Source organism: Lepisosteus platostomus, chromosome 9 (assembly GCF_059453375.1).
Source record: "Lepisosteus platostomus isolate fLepPlt1 chromosome 9, fLepPlt1.hap1, whole genome shotgun sequence".
Taxonomy (NCBI): Eukaryota; Metazoa; Chordata; class Actinopteri; order Semionotiformes; family Lepisosteidae; genus Lepisosteus; species Lepisosteus platostomus.
In genome coordinates, this window is record NC_142619.1 from 46,606,327 (window position 1) to 46,623,129 (window position 16,803).

General features: G+C 39.1%; 1 protein-coding gene across 5 annotated transcripts in view; it reads right to left on the reverse strand.

Annotated features, from left to right (window-relative positions):
• Nucleotides 1–1,282: 1,282 nt before the first annotated feature.
• The window catches only part of cdk17 (cyclin dependent kinase 17), an 86,986-nt gene continuing 71,465 nt past the window's right edge, over nucleotides 1,283–16,803 (reverse strand). For all 5 annotated transcript variants that reach the window (XM_088645280.1, XM_088645282.1, XM_088645281.1 and 2 more), the window contains 13 exons: nucleotides 14,418–14,543; nucleotides 13,742–13,798; nucleotides 13,049–13,163; nucleotides 12,269–12,363; nucleotides 10,489–10,551; nucleotides 9,312–9,435; nucleotides 8,638–8,758; nucleotides 7,835–7,932; nucleotides 7,188–7,293; nucleotides 6,203–6,245; nucleotides 5,385–5,475; nucleotides 4,288–4,365; nucleotides 1,283–3,251 (listed from right to left, as the gene is read on the reverse strand). In XM_088645280.1, the coding sequence (XP_088501406.1) occupies nucleotides 3,214–3,251; nucleotides 4,288–4,365; nucleotides 5,385–5,475; nucleotides 6,203–6,245; nucleotides 7,188–7,293; nucleotides 7,835–7,932; nucleotides 8,638–8,758; nucleotides 9,312–9,435; nucleotides 10,489–10,551; nucleotides 12,269–12,363; nucleotides 13,049–13,163; nucleotides 13,742–13,798; nucleotides 14,418–14,543 (1,155 nt within the window). In that variant the 3' untranslated portion in view covers nucleotides 1,283–3,213. The remainder of the gene's footprint in view (nucleotides 3,252–4,287; nucleotides 4,366–5,384; nucleotides 5,476–6,202; nucleotides 6,246–7,187; nucleotides 7,294–7,834; nucleotides 7,933–8,637; nucleotides 8,759–9,311; nucleotides 9,436–10,488; nucleotides 10,552–12,268; nucleotides 12,364–13,048; nucleotides 13,164–13,741; nucleotides 13,799–14,417; nucleotides 14,544–16,803) is intronic.

Consider the following 16,803-nt stretch of genomic DNA (forward strand, 5'->3'; position numbering starts at 1 on the left):
TTCAAACCACAATAAAAGTAAAATGTTCACAGTAACTTTTAAAACCTCCCATTTACATCCCAGAATAAATGAAATTTCCAGGTATGCGCAGCACCGTAGTCTGCGATTCATTGTGAGGCAATAACATATAGTGAGATGAAGCAGCCCCATTACATTGTAAACAAGTAGGCTTGCCAACAAATATCTATTAATCCAAAAGAAATATTGCTCTTGACTTCAAGACATTTTTGTCGATAAATGAAATTTACTTGTGATCTGCACACAGAGCTAATGTTGGAATGCATTCTGCAGTAAAATATCTGCTGCGCAACCTGTACTTATTCCACTTGTAATCACATTACAATGGTCATTACAGGGACTAGTGAGCAGGAAGGGCTGCTTTACATAGCCATTCTTGCGAACTCTCGCTCTCACCCATGGTGAGACCAAGGGTTTGCTACAGCATGGCAACGTACAGTACTTTCACAAAGGTCACATTTTGTGCTTAATTTGAAATTTGTAAATAAAAATATCCCATCTCAGTCATGCTCATTATTCAAGTGAAGTCACTCACTTATGTTACCCTTCGTTTAAACAGAACAGCATAACGAAAAGAATATGCTCTCTACATAATACTGGGGAATCTTAGCACACACTGAGTCATCTGTGCTCCTTTGGACTGAATGGGTCATTCCAAAAAGACATACCATTTGCAAATGTTCTGAAAGGACTGTGTATAATGTATAAACTATAAATTACTAGACTAAATGATTTCAGTTTAATATCCATGTATAACAGTTTACCTCAATTCACAAATTCATACTTACCATTCTTACACTTAACATCTTCATATTACAGAGGCAGCATGTCTACAAAGCTTCACATAGGAAATGCTCTCCACCATTACTAGATTGCGATGGTCATATAACCATTGCAGTCCTTGACAGTCATACTGTTATTATACACATAACATTACAGAAACAGGTATGCCTTATATTAACCTCCCATTTCGTGCAATGTTTTCACCCTTAACAATATGAAAGCAGTCGCTGAAGATAGTCGCAAGATGAGATGGTTTGATACCTGGACTTAGTAGAAACTCTCACTCCTCCCTGCCCTACAGCCTACACTGAGGTCTAGAGTTAAGACACAGTGCTTCACTCATGCTCACATAAAATAGTCTTCCCACTAAATATTAAAATAGACTCAGGTGATGAAACATCAATACTACGGCATTGAAAAATAAACCCATTAAACGGAAGCAAAAAAGACAAGAAATGAAGACAGTCAAACAATTTCAGTGTTCTGTACGAAATCGAGACTAGATTTACTTCAATGGTTACGAGAAATAAATAAATCTAATAAAAAGTGTTAAATTGCCAACAACAGTCTACCACTGGACTCTGTTCCGTATAAGCAGAAAGTACACAAGACTGATGTTTCAATTTTCTGACACAGTCCTCCACATAGTTTCAACAAAGAGGTCATGTAATTTTCATACTTGGTAAAAGTACATTATTAATACATCATTGTCAGTTGAAAACAACACAGCAGATTGTTAAGCCTCAAATTTCAATTTGAAACCATTTTCAGAATTCTAAATGCCAAAAAGGAATAGTGGTCCAATGTCTACTGTTACACAAAACGTGTTTTCTGTTTTCTTTTAGGCAAATTTTCAGTTTCTTTCTTTTTCTAGAAAAGAAAACACAAAATACTAATGAAACACATTGCCCCCAACATGCCACAATTACAATTCACAAATAAAGTTAAAATGTAACATACAAAAAAGTCTCTTAATACTGTTAAATAAACTACAGAAATGAGAGGACCCTGAACGCGTTTACAGTGACTGTCAGAAACAGACTCATTTTGCCCCCCAACAATGACCATTTTACATAATAGAGCTATCAAAACTGCAAAACATTTACAGTCAAATTAGATGCACTAAAACTATTTCTTAAAGGCAAACACAATTGCATACAAGGATCGGCTGCCGAAGCAGACACAAGATATTCACCGAGATGCAGTAGCAAAGTAGGGAATTTAAATACAGAATTCAGCCAAAGCCAAAAAATAACCCCCCCTCCCAAAAAAATACAGCTTTCAAAAATGTACATCTCTATGTGGCGGCTTCGAGGTGCCAATCTAATAAACGGATCACATTACTGTCATTAATGCCCTCTGTTAATATGCTCCAGTGTATTCTCTCTCTAAAAGTTACATCTATAGTAATAGAGGTGTGTCCTTGAATGCCGCAACCAATTATCCAAGTGATGTCTTGGATTGCAAAATGGAGTTTTCTACAGAAGACTGTAATCCATGAACTCTGTTGAGGAAGGTTTTGAGATTTTGCTTTGCATTTTTGTGCATCTTTGCTTATATGGTCAAGATAGAGATAAAATTGCCTATGATTCAGTTTAGAAGGTGGGGGAGTTAGTAAGAATGTAGTGAGACTCTATGAAATGATCAGGTCACAAATCGTGGGGAAGTCTGCTGGGTATACAACTGTAGGCACTACCGAACAGGGTTACAGTATGCATTTATATTCCTGCGAAGATACTGCTCTTAATTGTTTTGCCTGAATAAATACAGACCTTAATTGGCAAATTTCAATTCTAGAAAGGACTTTTTGCCGAATCTAAAAAACATTCAAAGAGTCTGCCTGTGTGAGGCTGAAGGAAAACCAGGTTTACAGCTCAGTGAAGCTCATCTCCTGACAAAGTCTTACTTCAAAGTCAAACAGTTCTGAAGTCAGGTGGAATCTACATGAGAATCGAAGAAACATTTGATTCCGAAACACAAAACGAGTACAAAATTCTGCAAATCATCTGTCGTAGAAGATAATCAGGCAAGTTCACATGACAAAAGCCACTGCAACTTCTTCAGCGTGTTAAATATAGACAGTAGTCGTTTAGCAGCACATGATTCCCCAATAAATAACACATGGTGTTTCTCAGTCCTGCTCGATATCCGCAGCAGCTCCGACTGCTGAGAAGAACCCAAAGACCATCTGTACAAAATGTCACACTGTGACAGGCAAATATAAAACGCAGGCCGCAGGCTCATCGGGGAGCAGGACTCCTCTGTGTGAAGGACAGTGGTGGCACAGAGGGTCTGCTTGAAAGGTCCACTCTAGCAGGTTCGAGGACAAGCCTTCACATCACCCCTTGGCTGGTTGGTCGGTTTAGAAAACAGAAATAAGTCCTTGTTTCTACTAAACTGCTAAGAAAGAGTCTAGAAAAGCATACTCTGTCTTCTGTTTTTGCCAGTTCCTGGAAGGGAACAAAAAAACAAACAATTTATTGTTTTGGAAGGGGGGGAAGAAAAATAAGTCTGGCAAATGTAGTTTCCTCTTTAGATTTTTTTGTTTCATAATAAATGGATATGAACAGAGCTGCAGATCTGCAGTTGGTGCACCTGAGTGACTAGTTAAGTCTCATGTAGTGAGAGGGAAACTTCCTTAATGAACTTGATTGAAAGTGTACTGCTGGCACCGTGGTCCAGCATACCTAGTGAGAGGCTACACTCTACAGTGGTAAGGATGCCCTCTAGTGGTGAGACCAGCTCAGAGGCACCATTTTCACACTGGTACAGCCAGAACCCTGCCCAGCTGCCCCAGCTGGCCCAGCTCACCCAGCTCACCCAGCACAGCTCGGCCAGACTGTCAGAATTCAGCTGACTGAATGGACAGTTGAATGAATGCAGGGGGGTGTTTTTGTCCCACATGTTGCAGATTGCAAATCCAACATAATTTCACCAAATGTGAAAAGAAGAAAATTTGACACCGCTTAACATTCTTAAGTGCTTAATGTGGCTCCAAGTAAAACAATAACCTGTATCAGAATGCTAGAAAAAGGTCTTTAATTCTTTAATATGTTAATTAAATGTGTTCAGCAGTTAAGTGTTAAATACCCAGGGATCACCTTGTGACAGTGCTGAGTGAATGAATGGATGGAGTTCAGTTTGCACAGAGAATCCCGTTTTAAGAAATTGACTCCTTTTAGAGAGGAGGAGCTTGTGGAATGCTTCCGGAGCATCCCCATCCACAAGTCAATGTCCCTATACTCTACTGCTTACAGCTGGAAAATAATGAGTATTTTAAATTGGTTCACTATGATCTAAAATCTGCATCAGTAATCCAAATTGTTGTCAGCTCCTGCCAAGTATGAGAACTGCAAATCTAACCTTGTTAAACTGCTCTGAAGTTACACAAACCAGAACACTGTGGTGTACTATAGATTAGTGTGCTACACTGTCACCACAGCTTCGCCGCTCAGGTAGAGGAAGACCACCATTTTGCATTGTTACCTGTTTCTGGGTAAGATGAACTTCGAAAGCCCGGGTCTTTTTGCAGCTGAACCTCTTTCAGAGAGAATATTGACACACCTGTTGGGGGAGAAACGGGATGTAAATACAGACTAAATCGAAATGCCAAACTAGGACAGAATCACTGTAGGTCTCCCTGGAAAGGATTTCCTCAATCAATTAAATTCTAGCATGGCCTCCAATCTTTTGTAACCTTTATTCCATTTTTTCCAGATGCAGAATCTTTTCCAGAATCAGTTGAATCAGCTAGAGCATTAGGCTTGTCCACACTAGGTACTGAAAATTATCAGCTGTTTTCAAAATGGTGTAAAAGTGTTAAATAGGATCAGCATCAAAAACTAATACTGTACTTGAGAACCACACTCCAAGGGTAATCTTAAGTCTGGTTCTCAAGAGTATTGCATCAGTCTGGTTTGTAAATGCACATGGAATTTTGTATTTTTCAATATCCCAAAAAGTACACTTGAACTCGCAGCAATAGCAAAGACTCCAAATAGACACCTGGAGAAAATCACTGTGAACAGCAAATACTCCAGTCTGCAATTATGAGATCAGTCTTTGATTGCATTCGTAGTTGAAATGTGGGCAGATGCCTAAAACCCCAGGCATTTATTGCTGTCAAGAGTGAATAAATGGATCAAGCAGATTTCACAAATGCAGGATGATCTTCCATTTGAAATGGATCCTTTCAGAATCTCTAATCAGAATCCAAAGAGTATTGTGGGTTACATTCTTACTAAATGCCAAGTCTGAAATATTACACCAAGCCACACTAAATGTGGTGCTTCACTTAAGAGCTGTATCCCTTAGAAACTCTTTTAAGTACAGCTCTTGAGAATCGGTTATTCATTATGTGCTGTGCTAAATTATGTTGACATAATGACTACGGTTTGAGTAGAACGTTGTCTGGCCAAGAGCCAGTAGGCAACTGCTTAGTACTGTGATATGATCAATGGGGAAAATACTTTTCATAACCACAAAGTACTTCTTAATAGATTATAAATATTAAGCCTGTAACCAAGCTATATTGTTCTAATGTTCCAATGGATTCCCAACACAGCATATGGATGAAAACCCACTCTCAGGTAGTACGTGTATCCTAGTTCCAAGGCTTTTGAAGTAGGTCTGTTTCATAGACTCATCGGCAGAAATCCTCTTCTTGGATTCATACTGCAATGATAGAAATTTTACAATTACAAACAAAAAAAAAAACTTCAGGTGTTTTAAAAACACAACAACATAAACGGGGACATTTTGTTTTAATTAAAGACAATTATTTCAACCCTATCTTTCTTGTTATGGATTACATACAACATCTTTCATTTTTGTGTATTTTTTCCAACTGAACATCATGAGAAATTCCAAATACCTGATATTGAAAAATTAATAGCTTGCCCCCTGATGGTGTTTTTTATTTTTTAAGTAATCCTGTCTATTCTTGTTCTAAAATGTAAAGGCTTTGAAACACATGGGTTAGGATACGATTTGTCAACACCCTGGCTTCTAACAATAAACAGATGGGTGTGATCATTGGACCAATTATTGATTATAGCTACTAACTTCCAAACAGAACCGATGGGCAAAATGTCCTCCCACTTATGTTACAGGGTAACCTTACATTCAAAACAAAAATGTAATTGAAAACAGTAAGAATGTTTTAAAAGACAAAAAGAATCTACGAAAGTTGTCACATACTTTTAATACGTAATCTCAACTATATCTGATTTGAATTACGTGACAGACAGTAACAAACAAGAACATAAACAAAAGACAGGCTGACTTCAAACAAGGACAGTATCTGGCCCTCCTTGAGTTCATGCACCAAAATGAATACTGAAGTACCAAACATAAAGGGTGTGTCCAACAGGACTACAGCAGAGCTAAAACAGAGACTTACTTGTAAAAACATTAACAACAGGTCAATTCCTTCAGAGTCCAGCCTACAGGGGGAAAGAATAAGGAAGCGTATTTAAACGATATCATATCAGGTTTCTCATTATGTAGTTAAAAGCAAAGGCTCTGAGGCTCACTTATTTTAAAGCCTATCAAAATATACAATTTAAAATTCAGCTTACTTAGATACTTGTGTATACAGAATGTATATACTGTATATAAACTGGCCAGTATTATGGAAAAAATTATGACCTAAGATCCTAACTTCCTCTCTTTTGCGATAGGCGGGAAATGTTGCTTCTGAGCTGCTGTAGCCTTGATTTCTAATTTTAGAGGGAAACATTCTTGCTTCAACAACACCTGTTCATCAGGAAAACAGAGACACCAACACATAACCTTCACTCCTCGAGCAGAAAAATAAAACTTTTGAGTTTATCAACTTCCTGTGCTGTTAAGAACAAGGTGAAAAAACCCTGCATTTTATCAGACTTTGTTTTTGTAATTAATGAGACTAATAGTTAATCTATGTGTCTACCACCATTTTAATTCAATAATAATTGAAATTTTTTTCAAGTATGAAACATTCAATCCCAATGATTTTACAACATGACACAGACCCAGGGAAAGAAAGGTATAGAGAATCCAGGTCCCAGTTGCTTTTCGTTTTAGATGACTAAAAAGAGTCACCTAAGCTAAAAAAAACAATGCTTTTTTTAGATACTCTCTTGTGACTGTAGGCTATATTCGTACATCTTATGTTAGAATTCAACTATTTTTATGAGACTCCTCCCAGCTCAGTTTATAGATTCCACAAAATAACAGGTTTTAACTACTGACAAGGAAAAAAGTTGTACAGTACTAACCATCTTTTATTTGTGTATAACAACTGTGCTGTAAACAGCTTTCATTCGTATTTCTGATCTGGTGAGTGGCGTTTAATGTAAAAAGTGAACACTCAGAGAGTAGCATACATTTCTCAAGAACTCTACCTTGGGGCATGGTTGATCAAAGGCTGTGGTTTGTATTTGGGAAAGTTGTAAGATTTGAATTCTTCAATGGATGATATCCCTGGCCAGTTTTCTTCTGAAGGAGTGCCTGTGGCAAAAAGAGAATTCAAACAATGGCAGTGTTCAGACTAAGGCTTCCAGTTACGTTCGTGGAAACAGTTTTTGTAGACTAGAAAAGTAAAATGACATGAACCAAGAACACTCCTATCATATCAGTTCCCCTTTATGTAATAAATGACACATGATCAAAATGTAACATTCTCCCCACAAAGCTTTTTATAATAAGGCTGAATAAACACTGATCACACAACCACTTTCACTAAATAGCACTGATTACAGAAAGGAAAGCCCTTGAACAGGATGTTATGTGATCACAGTTAAGACAACGTGTTACAGCAGAGTGTCTGAAATGAAGTAATATTAAAGATGATCCAAGTCACCTGAGTTATTTTAAAGGGCACTGAGTCAGCACTGCATACATGCGGTGACTCAAAAGGGAATTCTTGAGTTGCACAGTAATAGACTTCAGCAAGCATCTGCCTTTTTTCAGGTGGTACAACATTAACGGTGTTTACTGACAACAAGCACATTCTCTTCATGTAGCTCTTCTGTTTGTTTGAAATATTTACCTAGGAGTCTAAAAATTAAGTGCAGTTCATCTTCTACTGTTGAGCCAGGAAACAAGGGCCGGCCAGCCGCCATTTCATAAAAGATGCAGCCCACACCCCTGAAAAGTCAGACAGAAATGCTCATTAGCATAACAATTATTCAACTCTCTTAGACGAAGATTTATTAGGCATTTTAGGACAAATTTAAGAATGCAATTTCACCGCTTGTAGCAGCTGTGGTGACAGACAGCATAATTTCCAAAACCCTTCAGTTAAACTGGTTTATTTTGAGGTCATATTCCTGGTCAGCCCCCTTCCAGATCTGTCATTCAGACGTTTAACAAATGGCAAAGAGCGATAAGGTGCATCTACTTGGGTTTTTCCTCTGGTGACCTGTTCCCATCCTGAAGATTATCCAGAAGCTACTGTAAGTCTTATCAAAGTTACAGTTTTCAGCTTTCTGCAGTTAAATTAAGAAATACCTTACACTATTAGAACGATTACACTTCTAACACAGAAAAGAAATAGGGCTCATAGAGAGCACAGGGACAATTGGGCTCCATATTTATTAATAACTTGCCTCCATTTACAAATGGAGTCAAAGTAGAAATTAAAAAATAAACACGATGTAACTTGTAAAAGGTAGTTCATATAAAACTAAAAACAGATCTGGAACGTTAATTTTCGTTGTCATGAACCAGTAACAAAAAGTCAATTTCAACTCATTCTTTAAACCCCTATGAGCGCTGACAACACAGCCGCTATTCGATACCCAGGTGAGACTGACAGGATTTGCTAACAAACGTGCAGCAAAAGATTCTCACCACATGTCAATCTGTGTAGAGTACTCTGAAGATCCCAGAAGGACATCCGGGGGCCGGTACCATAGCGTTACCACCTCATTGGAGTAGGTCTTCGTAGGGACAGACTTGGCTCTTGCTAATCCTGTGCGAGAGAATCAGAACAGCACATCATACCACACACCTGGTAGCTTCAATGATGTCTCACTGTGCTGTCTAGGAGCAAAGACAAACCAAACTCATTTTTCTTCGCTAAACGGGGGGGAAAAAAAAAACAGTAACTCCATAAACAATGTTACACAGCATCTATCCATTCATATTGTAGCCAAATTGACTAATTCAATTATCCCCCAGCAAGCAACAGGTGCCAGGCAGGATACACCCTGGATGGAACGCTAACCCATCACAGGGCGCACACACAGACACGTACTCACACCAGGGCCAGTTTTCCCAGAAAACTGGTGACCTAGAATCCCAGCATGTCTTTGGGCTGTGGGCGGAAACTGGAACTCGTGGAAGTAACCCACACAAACATGGGGAGAAGTACAATCTCAATGCAGATAGCTCCCCAGATCTGGAATTGAACCCAGGGTCTCGGCGCTGCGAGGCAGGAATGTTAACCACTGTGCCATCATGCTGCCCTTGTTGTGCAGCACTTCCTTTCTAATTACAGGCATGAAGGTACAGCAGGTACTTACCAAAATCTGCCAGCTTTAGCTCTCCTCGCTCATTAATGAGCAGATTCTGTGGCTTCAGGTCCCGATGCAAGACTTTCCGCCGATGGCAGTAGGCCAAGCCCCGCAAAATTTGAAATAAAAAGATCTTTAAAAAAAAAGAAGGAAAATAAAGACTGTTTTATCAACATTCAAACTATTCAAATCAACTTGCTCGCCAACTGTAACAATCTAAATCGTTACTATAGATCATGAAGAGGAACAGGCTTCCTCTTCATGATCAGCAGCAGCCCATCTCGATATTAGGCACTTTAGGATAACTGTTTCCGGTTCATTAACCACCCATGGACTTCTAATTTGAGAATTAACCTTTTATATGTACGCAGTCAGTAGAGTACTCTATTCCTTCTGAGTTTCTCTTAATTTCTCCTTTAAACTATGTTTTCCTAGACATGGATTTATGGAATTCTTTTAAGTCTGTAACTTTGTTTTTGAAGTACATTTATCCTTCTTCTACAGATTCAAAATCTATCTGGTCCCAGTTTACTACCACATTCATAGCATGATTTTCTAAATGTCTAAATGGTAAAAGCTGCTTTAAAGTATACTCAAACTTTAGAGGTACACTGACTGTTACGCTACATGGATCTGACTTGACATACAGGGCTTAAAACACTTGTACTATTGGGAAAAAAAAGGTTACTTTGGTTTTCAGTCTCAAAATGTACTTTGAGGTTCAGGAACGGACACTGTTCACTAAACAATGCTCACAACAGACTACACAAAAAAGCCAGTGAATGAGGGCGCAATTAAACTTCTTGAAATCCAAACAAAAAGCCTATTTATGGTGAAAGCCTTCAAAAAAGGAGGTAGCTCACAATGAAATAGAAATGAAAACCCTTCCTAGAGGCTACTAAAGCTGTTCTTGTGCAACACAGGAGAGGCGATGAAATTCATTTATGTTTCCTTTCAAATCAAAAGGCAGCCCACTGCACTTCATATAAGCAACAGACAGTTAAAATGGCTAAGGCTTGCAGGGCACAGCTCCTGTCCCCAAGGGCTGGGGCATGTCTCACAGGTCTTCAGCTGTTGGGGCCTGGGAACTGAAAGAGACATGGAGAACTGGACACTAGCCCTCAAGGACAGGAGTTGTGTACCTATGTCATTGGCCCTGGCTTCACATTTTCTGTACAGCACTAACCTTCACATTGTGCATACTCATGATGTTCCCACAGTCATCCATGTACTGTTTCAGATCCTTGTCCTGTACAAAAAATGATGAAAAAATTCAATAAAAAGGCCCTTTGGGCAAAGTGTTGGACATTCCTGCACAAATTAATTAGTAGAGAGGGAAGTAGACATATTGTGTTCTTCTTGTACTATGTAATCAAAACACGTCAGAAGGAACAAAACAAGGTTTGGTAAATGTAACTGACTTTGGTTAATGTAACTGACTTCTTAAACTAGAATCAGTTTAACGTAGTTTTTACAGGAAAAAAAGCATTGCTAAACTACATGCTGATATTGTGATATCTGATGTACTGTGCGTGAGGGACTTATTCTATAGGCTGTTTATTAATGCTTAATGGTTAACAACTCTAGTAGTAAACACAGGTCATGATGAAACATAACCCATGATGAAAACACAAGATAAAACACTTCCTATTTGTATCAGTTTAGTTTAGCACTTTCACTAAAAGTGAGAAGAAACACTGACAACTCCATCTCGTCACTTTATTCTTCAGTCACTCCATGGAGAAAAGTCAAAATTTAATCCAGCTATAATACTTATACGGAATATGACTAATAACTGCTACTTTACCCTTCAGCTACTGTCAAATAACTTCACTCTATTGAGGGTAACTCAATCTGCTTCATGCTGGTCGAACAGACATACTGTAGATGCCTGTAGCAACAGTCCCAGCACTACACAATACACAATCATACAACAGTGAGTGCCTTATGAGGAGAGTTACTATACTGTACATCCAATGTTACCCAAGCTTTTGATCTTCAATCTGTTTCATATAAATACTGTGTAACAAAAGAAACATCATCCCTATTTTGACATGTAGTTTTTTAGTAAAATAAATGGATGTTGGATGTTGTTTCAGAGCTTTTGCCAACATTATAATTAACTGGTCGTTCATGACTGATCACAACACTGACTTTGACAGCTGCATTTGAGAACATGTGGCTTAAAAACAGGTGACGAGTTGATTTACCATGTTGAATGTCAAGCCTAGTTAAATTAAAGAAAATCACAAAGTAAGCACTTTTTCATTTAAAAAATATGCACTATTTAATCAAAAGAACAATACTTTTATGCCAATGACATACTATATGTTGAAGCAACCCCTCAGGTAGACTTGACAGCAGTGCAACTAAGTCCTTGTTAGTGACGAATTAAGAACTTGGACCTGTATCTTGAGAGTATGACGCAGATGTGCAGAACAATATGCTGAATTACAACAGGTTATTGACTTTAAAGTGTTGCTCAAGTTGTCGTTAATTAAAAATACATGGGTTAAAACATGCTTAAGCAGTGAAAATAAAAATTCACTGCATGCCTCGTTCTGAGTAAAAATCTTCACTCTCAAACAGCTGTAGCCTTTTCCACTACATTTTACAGCACTGAACAACCACCAGTTGACCTTCACATGTACTCCAAAGAAACAAAAGAGTTATGACAATGTATAAGCAGTTTGAAATGATGCTGAAGTACATGAATTAATGGGTTTGTACTCATCTCTATTTGCACAAAAAGCATAGAAACGGACAACATAGAAAAATAAACAATGTTTTGGCTATGGAGTATTTTTTAGTTGTGTCAAGAAAGTTCCACAGTCACAACACTGGATTTTTTCTTTTCTTTCTAGTTTTCAGTGTGGAATTAGTTTCACGAGGGGTGCTGAAAATCTTTACTCCCTGTAAGTCTGATGGTGTTTCTTTCATTCACAACAGAGTCCGGAAATACTTACCAGGTATTCAAAAACTAGTGTGAGCGATTTATCCGTGTGAACAATGTCATGCAACGTCACAATATTTGCGTGCTTCAGATCCTTCAATAAAGACACTGCAAGAAATAAAAAAAAATCAAATAAAACTGAATGAAATCTTATTTTATATTGGATAAACTGATCCGTTAGAAATCTAGCTACTAGCATCCAAACGAACTACATGGCCCAAATGACCTCCTGTCATTTGTGAAATTCCTTATTTTCTGAGGCACAATCACTAGCCTGGTCAGTACCTGGAAGGGAGACTTCCTGGGAAAGCTAAGGTTGCTGCTGGAAGAGGTATTAGTGGGGCCAGAGGGGAGGCTCACCCTGCGGTCTGTGTGGGTCCTAATGACCCAGTACAGTGACGGGAACACTATACTGTAAAAAGGTGCGGTCCCTTGGATGAGACATAAAACTGAGGTCCTGACTCTCTGTGGTCCCAGGGTGTTTCTAGAAAAGAGTAGGGGGGTTACCCCCGAATTTACCAATCATGGCCTCATAATAATCCCCATCTATGAATTGGCCTCATTACTCTGCTCTCCTCCCCACTGATAATTGATGTGTTGTGAGTGTACTGGAGCACTATGGCTGCCGTCGCATCAGTGGTGAAGGGGAGTCCCCATTACCTGTAAAGCACTTTGAGTGAGGTGTCCAGAAAAGGGCTATATAAGTGCAAGGATTAATTGATTATTGAAGTGAATAAGACTGAAAACGAATAGAGACTACAGTACATCACTACAGCAGGTACGAAGGACTGACCTTCTCGGATGGCCGTGCAGGGGGCTCCCTCTTCGTGCTCCAGCCTGATCTCCTTCAGCGCTACCAGGTTATCGGTCAGCTTGCTCCTGCCCTTGTAAACCGTTGCATATGTTCCCTACGGAGTGCACGAGTCAGCGCAGAGGAGAAAGAAAGCAACATAGGCACTTTAATCATGGAAAGCTGGGACTACGTACGGGGGAGTCTGATTAATCCCCTGTAAGCAGGGCAGGTAGACCTGCAGTTAAGATGCCCATTTCCAAAAGAAAAAACATTTTAAAATGAAATCAAAAACAGCTGTAGCATTGAAACAAGAAAACACAGAATTATGCATGTCTGCACTTATAAGCATTAATATAGAGCTATTTGACAGTTTGTAAGGTGTACAATCTAAGATTTAACAAAATGCCTCTCTTAGTTACCTGTAAATGGGTTTACATATACCTACATTCTACTTTTAGCTTCATATCATAAACAAAATGAAATGGAAAGACCTGAATCTGTTTAAAAAATAGGCAGCTTTATAGATACTGCAGAATTGTGAGTAAGAAAGGTCAAGCCATACACAAAACAGCTTCAGTTAATGGAAACACATGTAGTTAGTCAGATGTACAGAGAGATAAAGATGAAAGCCTTGGGCCACGCTCAGCATTCGTCACATCTGCCGGCTGTAAGCTCAGAAGACCCTCTACTGACCTCTCCAAGCTTGTCCAACTTGATGTACGTCTCCAGCTTCCCAAATCCAATTTCAGACTAAAACACAGAGTGGCAAATATTATTAGCAGGATTATTTTATGTTTTCATGCTAGACAGGCCACATTTTTAAAAGGAACTATACTACACACAAACTCTTATCACAATGTTACATGTGTTTTAATTTGTTTACCCTCCCCCCGATGTCTAGCTGTAAGTTAATTTTACACTGGCCATTTATCACGTCTCTGACAGAGTGGAAAGAGACAAAGATGAACTGCATTATTCGGCAGAGGGCATTGTTCACTTTCCAGACAAAACAACACGGCACGCGCCCAAGAGGAGGGATACCGAGAATGACAGCAAAAACGGATGATTAAAGAGAAACCCACAAACCAACTTTAAGAACCTCAGAGACAAAAACTAAAGCTCTACTTCCATGGTCGTCCATGGAAAAAACTATTATGTAAAAAAAAAAGAAACAAAAATGACTAAAGCCTTGAAACAGGTTTTTGTGCTTCAGTTAAGAAAAAAATGTGCGAACTCCACAAGAAAGGCAAAGTGCTCACGAATGCCTGGTTGTTCTGCCTCTGGAATTAATGCAGGCAAAAACAAGGCCTGAGTGCACACTGCAGCCGGACAGGCCGGTTCCCGGGGCAACATGACAACTCCGACTTACAAGCGAAGCCCTGCGAGAACGCCGGCTCATGGGCTGGTCGAACGGAGGGCTGTTCATCTGTAGCTTCTCCAGATAGCCATCAGGTATCCTGATGTCTGCAGGCAGGGACAGCCGCTTGTTCAAGTCCTGGCACAACAAAAGCAGATTTCAGGGCAATGCTTGCTGAGAAACAAGAGAACTCAGGGAATTAGGGAATGCCCACTATTGTTATGCTTTAAGCAATGCATAAACTGTTACAGATAACTAAAGATTTTTTATTACAGATTTTTGCTTTATTAATCAGTTCGGATCACTTCATAAGTATCCTGTACATTGCAAACAGCACAGAAATATGGTGTCATATATGGACACAGACTCTACATTGATGTTTTAAAACGTCAATTGATATAACTGTTAGTTCAGTTAAAAAAGTGCTAATTTAAAAGAACTATGCTAGTTAAAAATACCATCAATGAAATTTCAATTTGCTAGGATCAAAAAGTCAAAAGCCTTTAGCCAAGAAATAAAAATTGTATGATCTGAAACAGGAGAGCTGGAGCAATGTTTTGAGAACTGAGGAGCAGTTCAGTAATAAGCAGGTTCCCAAGTCAACACTGAAGTCGCTTTGAGACATTCCATTATTGCAGGACAGTGTCTAGGTGGCAAAAAAGAGCAGCCTCCTCCTTCTCTGTGGTGCTGTAATGATGACTCATGGTTTAAGTATAACACATCATAACCAGCTTGTAGCTTGATTGCGCTGATCTCAGCAGGTAAGCACGGCAGGGCCTGGTCAGTGCTGGGATGGGAAAACCAGTTTGCTGCTATAAATGATGGCAATGGACCAGCGGAGGCGCTCTTCTGTCTGGATCTAAACCAATAACCTAGTAAGATGATAGGAGACCCTCTGCTGTAGATGATGCTGTCCTTTGGATGTAGCACTAGATGGGTCAAATAGCTTCCTCTCACTTGTAACTGCTCTTACAAGACTGCTGAACACAGATCTCGCCTATCTGTGAACGTTGAAGATCCCATGGCACTTTTCGGAAGAGAAGGAGTGTTAACACTTGAGGTTCCTTAATTTGGCCTGCTCAGAATTCCCACTTAATTTAATTGGTAAAACAATTTCTCACGTCTCCATTAGATCTACAGTGCTGCATTTTTTTGTTTCATTTCTGTGGGAGTATAGCTATGCAAGCGGTTTCCATAGAGAATAGGTTTCCTTCTTAGAAACCAGTCAGATAAGTTACATAACTCAGAGGTTACATAATTCAGAGGTCTTCTTTTGTGCTGCAAGTAAACTGTAGGTGCTAAATCTCAAGGCATCATATGAATCCATGACTACACATATTAAGCCATTCAGCTTTCCCATTCAGGGGGAAGACATTCTCGTTCCGAAGATTAAACCTTTTTCTTTTTACCAAGCCAAACAGTCTTGTCGAGCTGACTTTTGATATCTTACACTATTCACAGACCCAATAAACCACACGGTCTTTTTTCAGTTTCATCATTTGTTCCCCATTAAAGAGACAGTCAAGACAACCAGACTCTTTTTTGCATGAAAAGGAAATCTGCAACTCCTAATGCTAATGGTATCTGGCCATCCAGTTTAAAATAAACTGCATATACAGACATACTGTACAGGGCAGTTGTAAGGTGCTCAGTCAGTTTGAAAAAGAAACAGAATATACAACAAACCTAGGAAGAAAGGAAGTTGAGGTATACACACAATTATATTGCAGTGGTTTTGTTTCACATGTGCAGTGCAGAACTAACCAGAATAAACCTGCTATCACAGCCTGGTGTGTCATCTGTTTCCTGTGTACAACAGAGATCACCTGAACAAAGCAGACTTCCCCTGCTGCAGAGAGCTCCTTCGCAGAAATACCACTGACAGATTGAACATTTAGTGCTCTTGCATGGTTACCACAGCAATGCATGCTAATAAGTGCACGCTTGAGTTTACAGGAGGCCTGTCTGTATTTATACAACCCTGCACTGAGAGAGCGGGGCCAGCTTTTCAGCCAGAATCTACCTATATTTACTGTGTAAATGCATAATAGTTTTAAGATGTATCCTAACCATAGTGACATTAATGGCCATCTCTGTGATCTGGCCCAATAACCAGTTGGCCAATATTTTATAATGTATGGCCTTAAGCATATACAACTACAATGCCTAGAGTGCTGCACTCAATAGCTCATGAATCCAAGGCTGAAATGTTAAATAGTATATTCTAAACAGAATTGCACTACTATTAAACCCCTACTTCACATTTAAGAGTTATATTCCGGTATAATGCTATGAAACCCAGTGGAATATGCACGTACACAATCCAATAATAAGAGTGAAGTGTTGAGAATGCTTATGTTTGTCAACACTTATATCTGATTTTCATATTCTATATAAC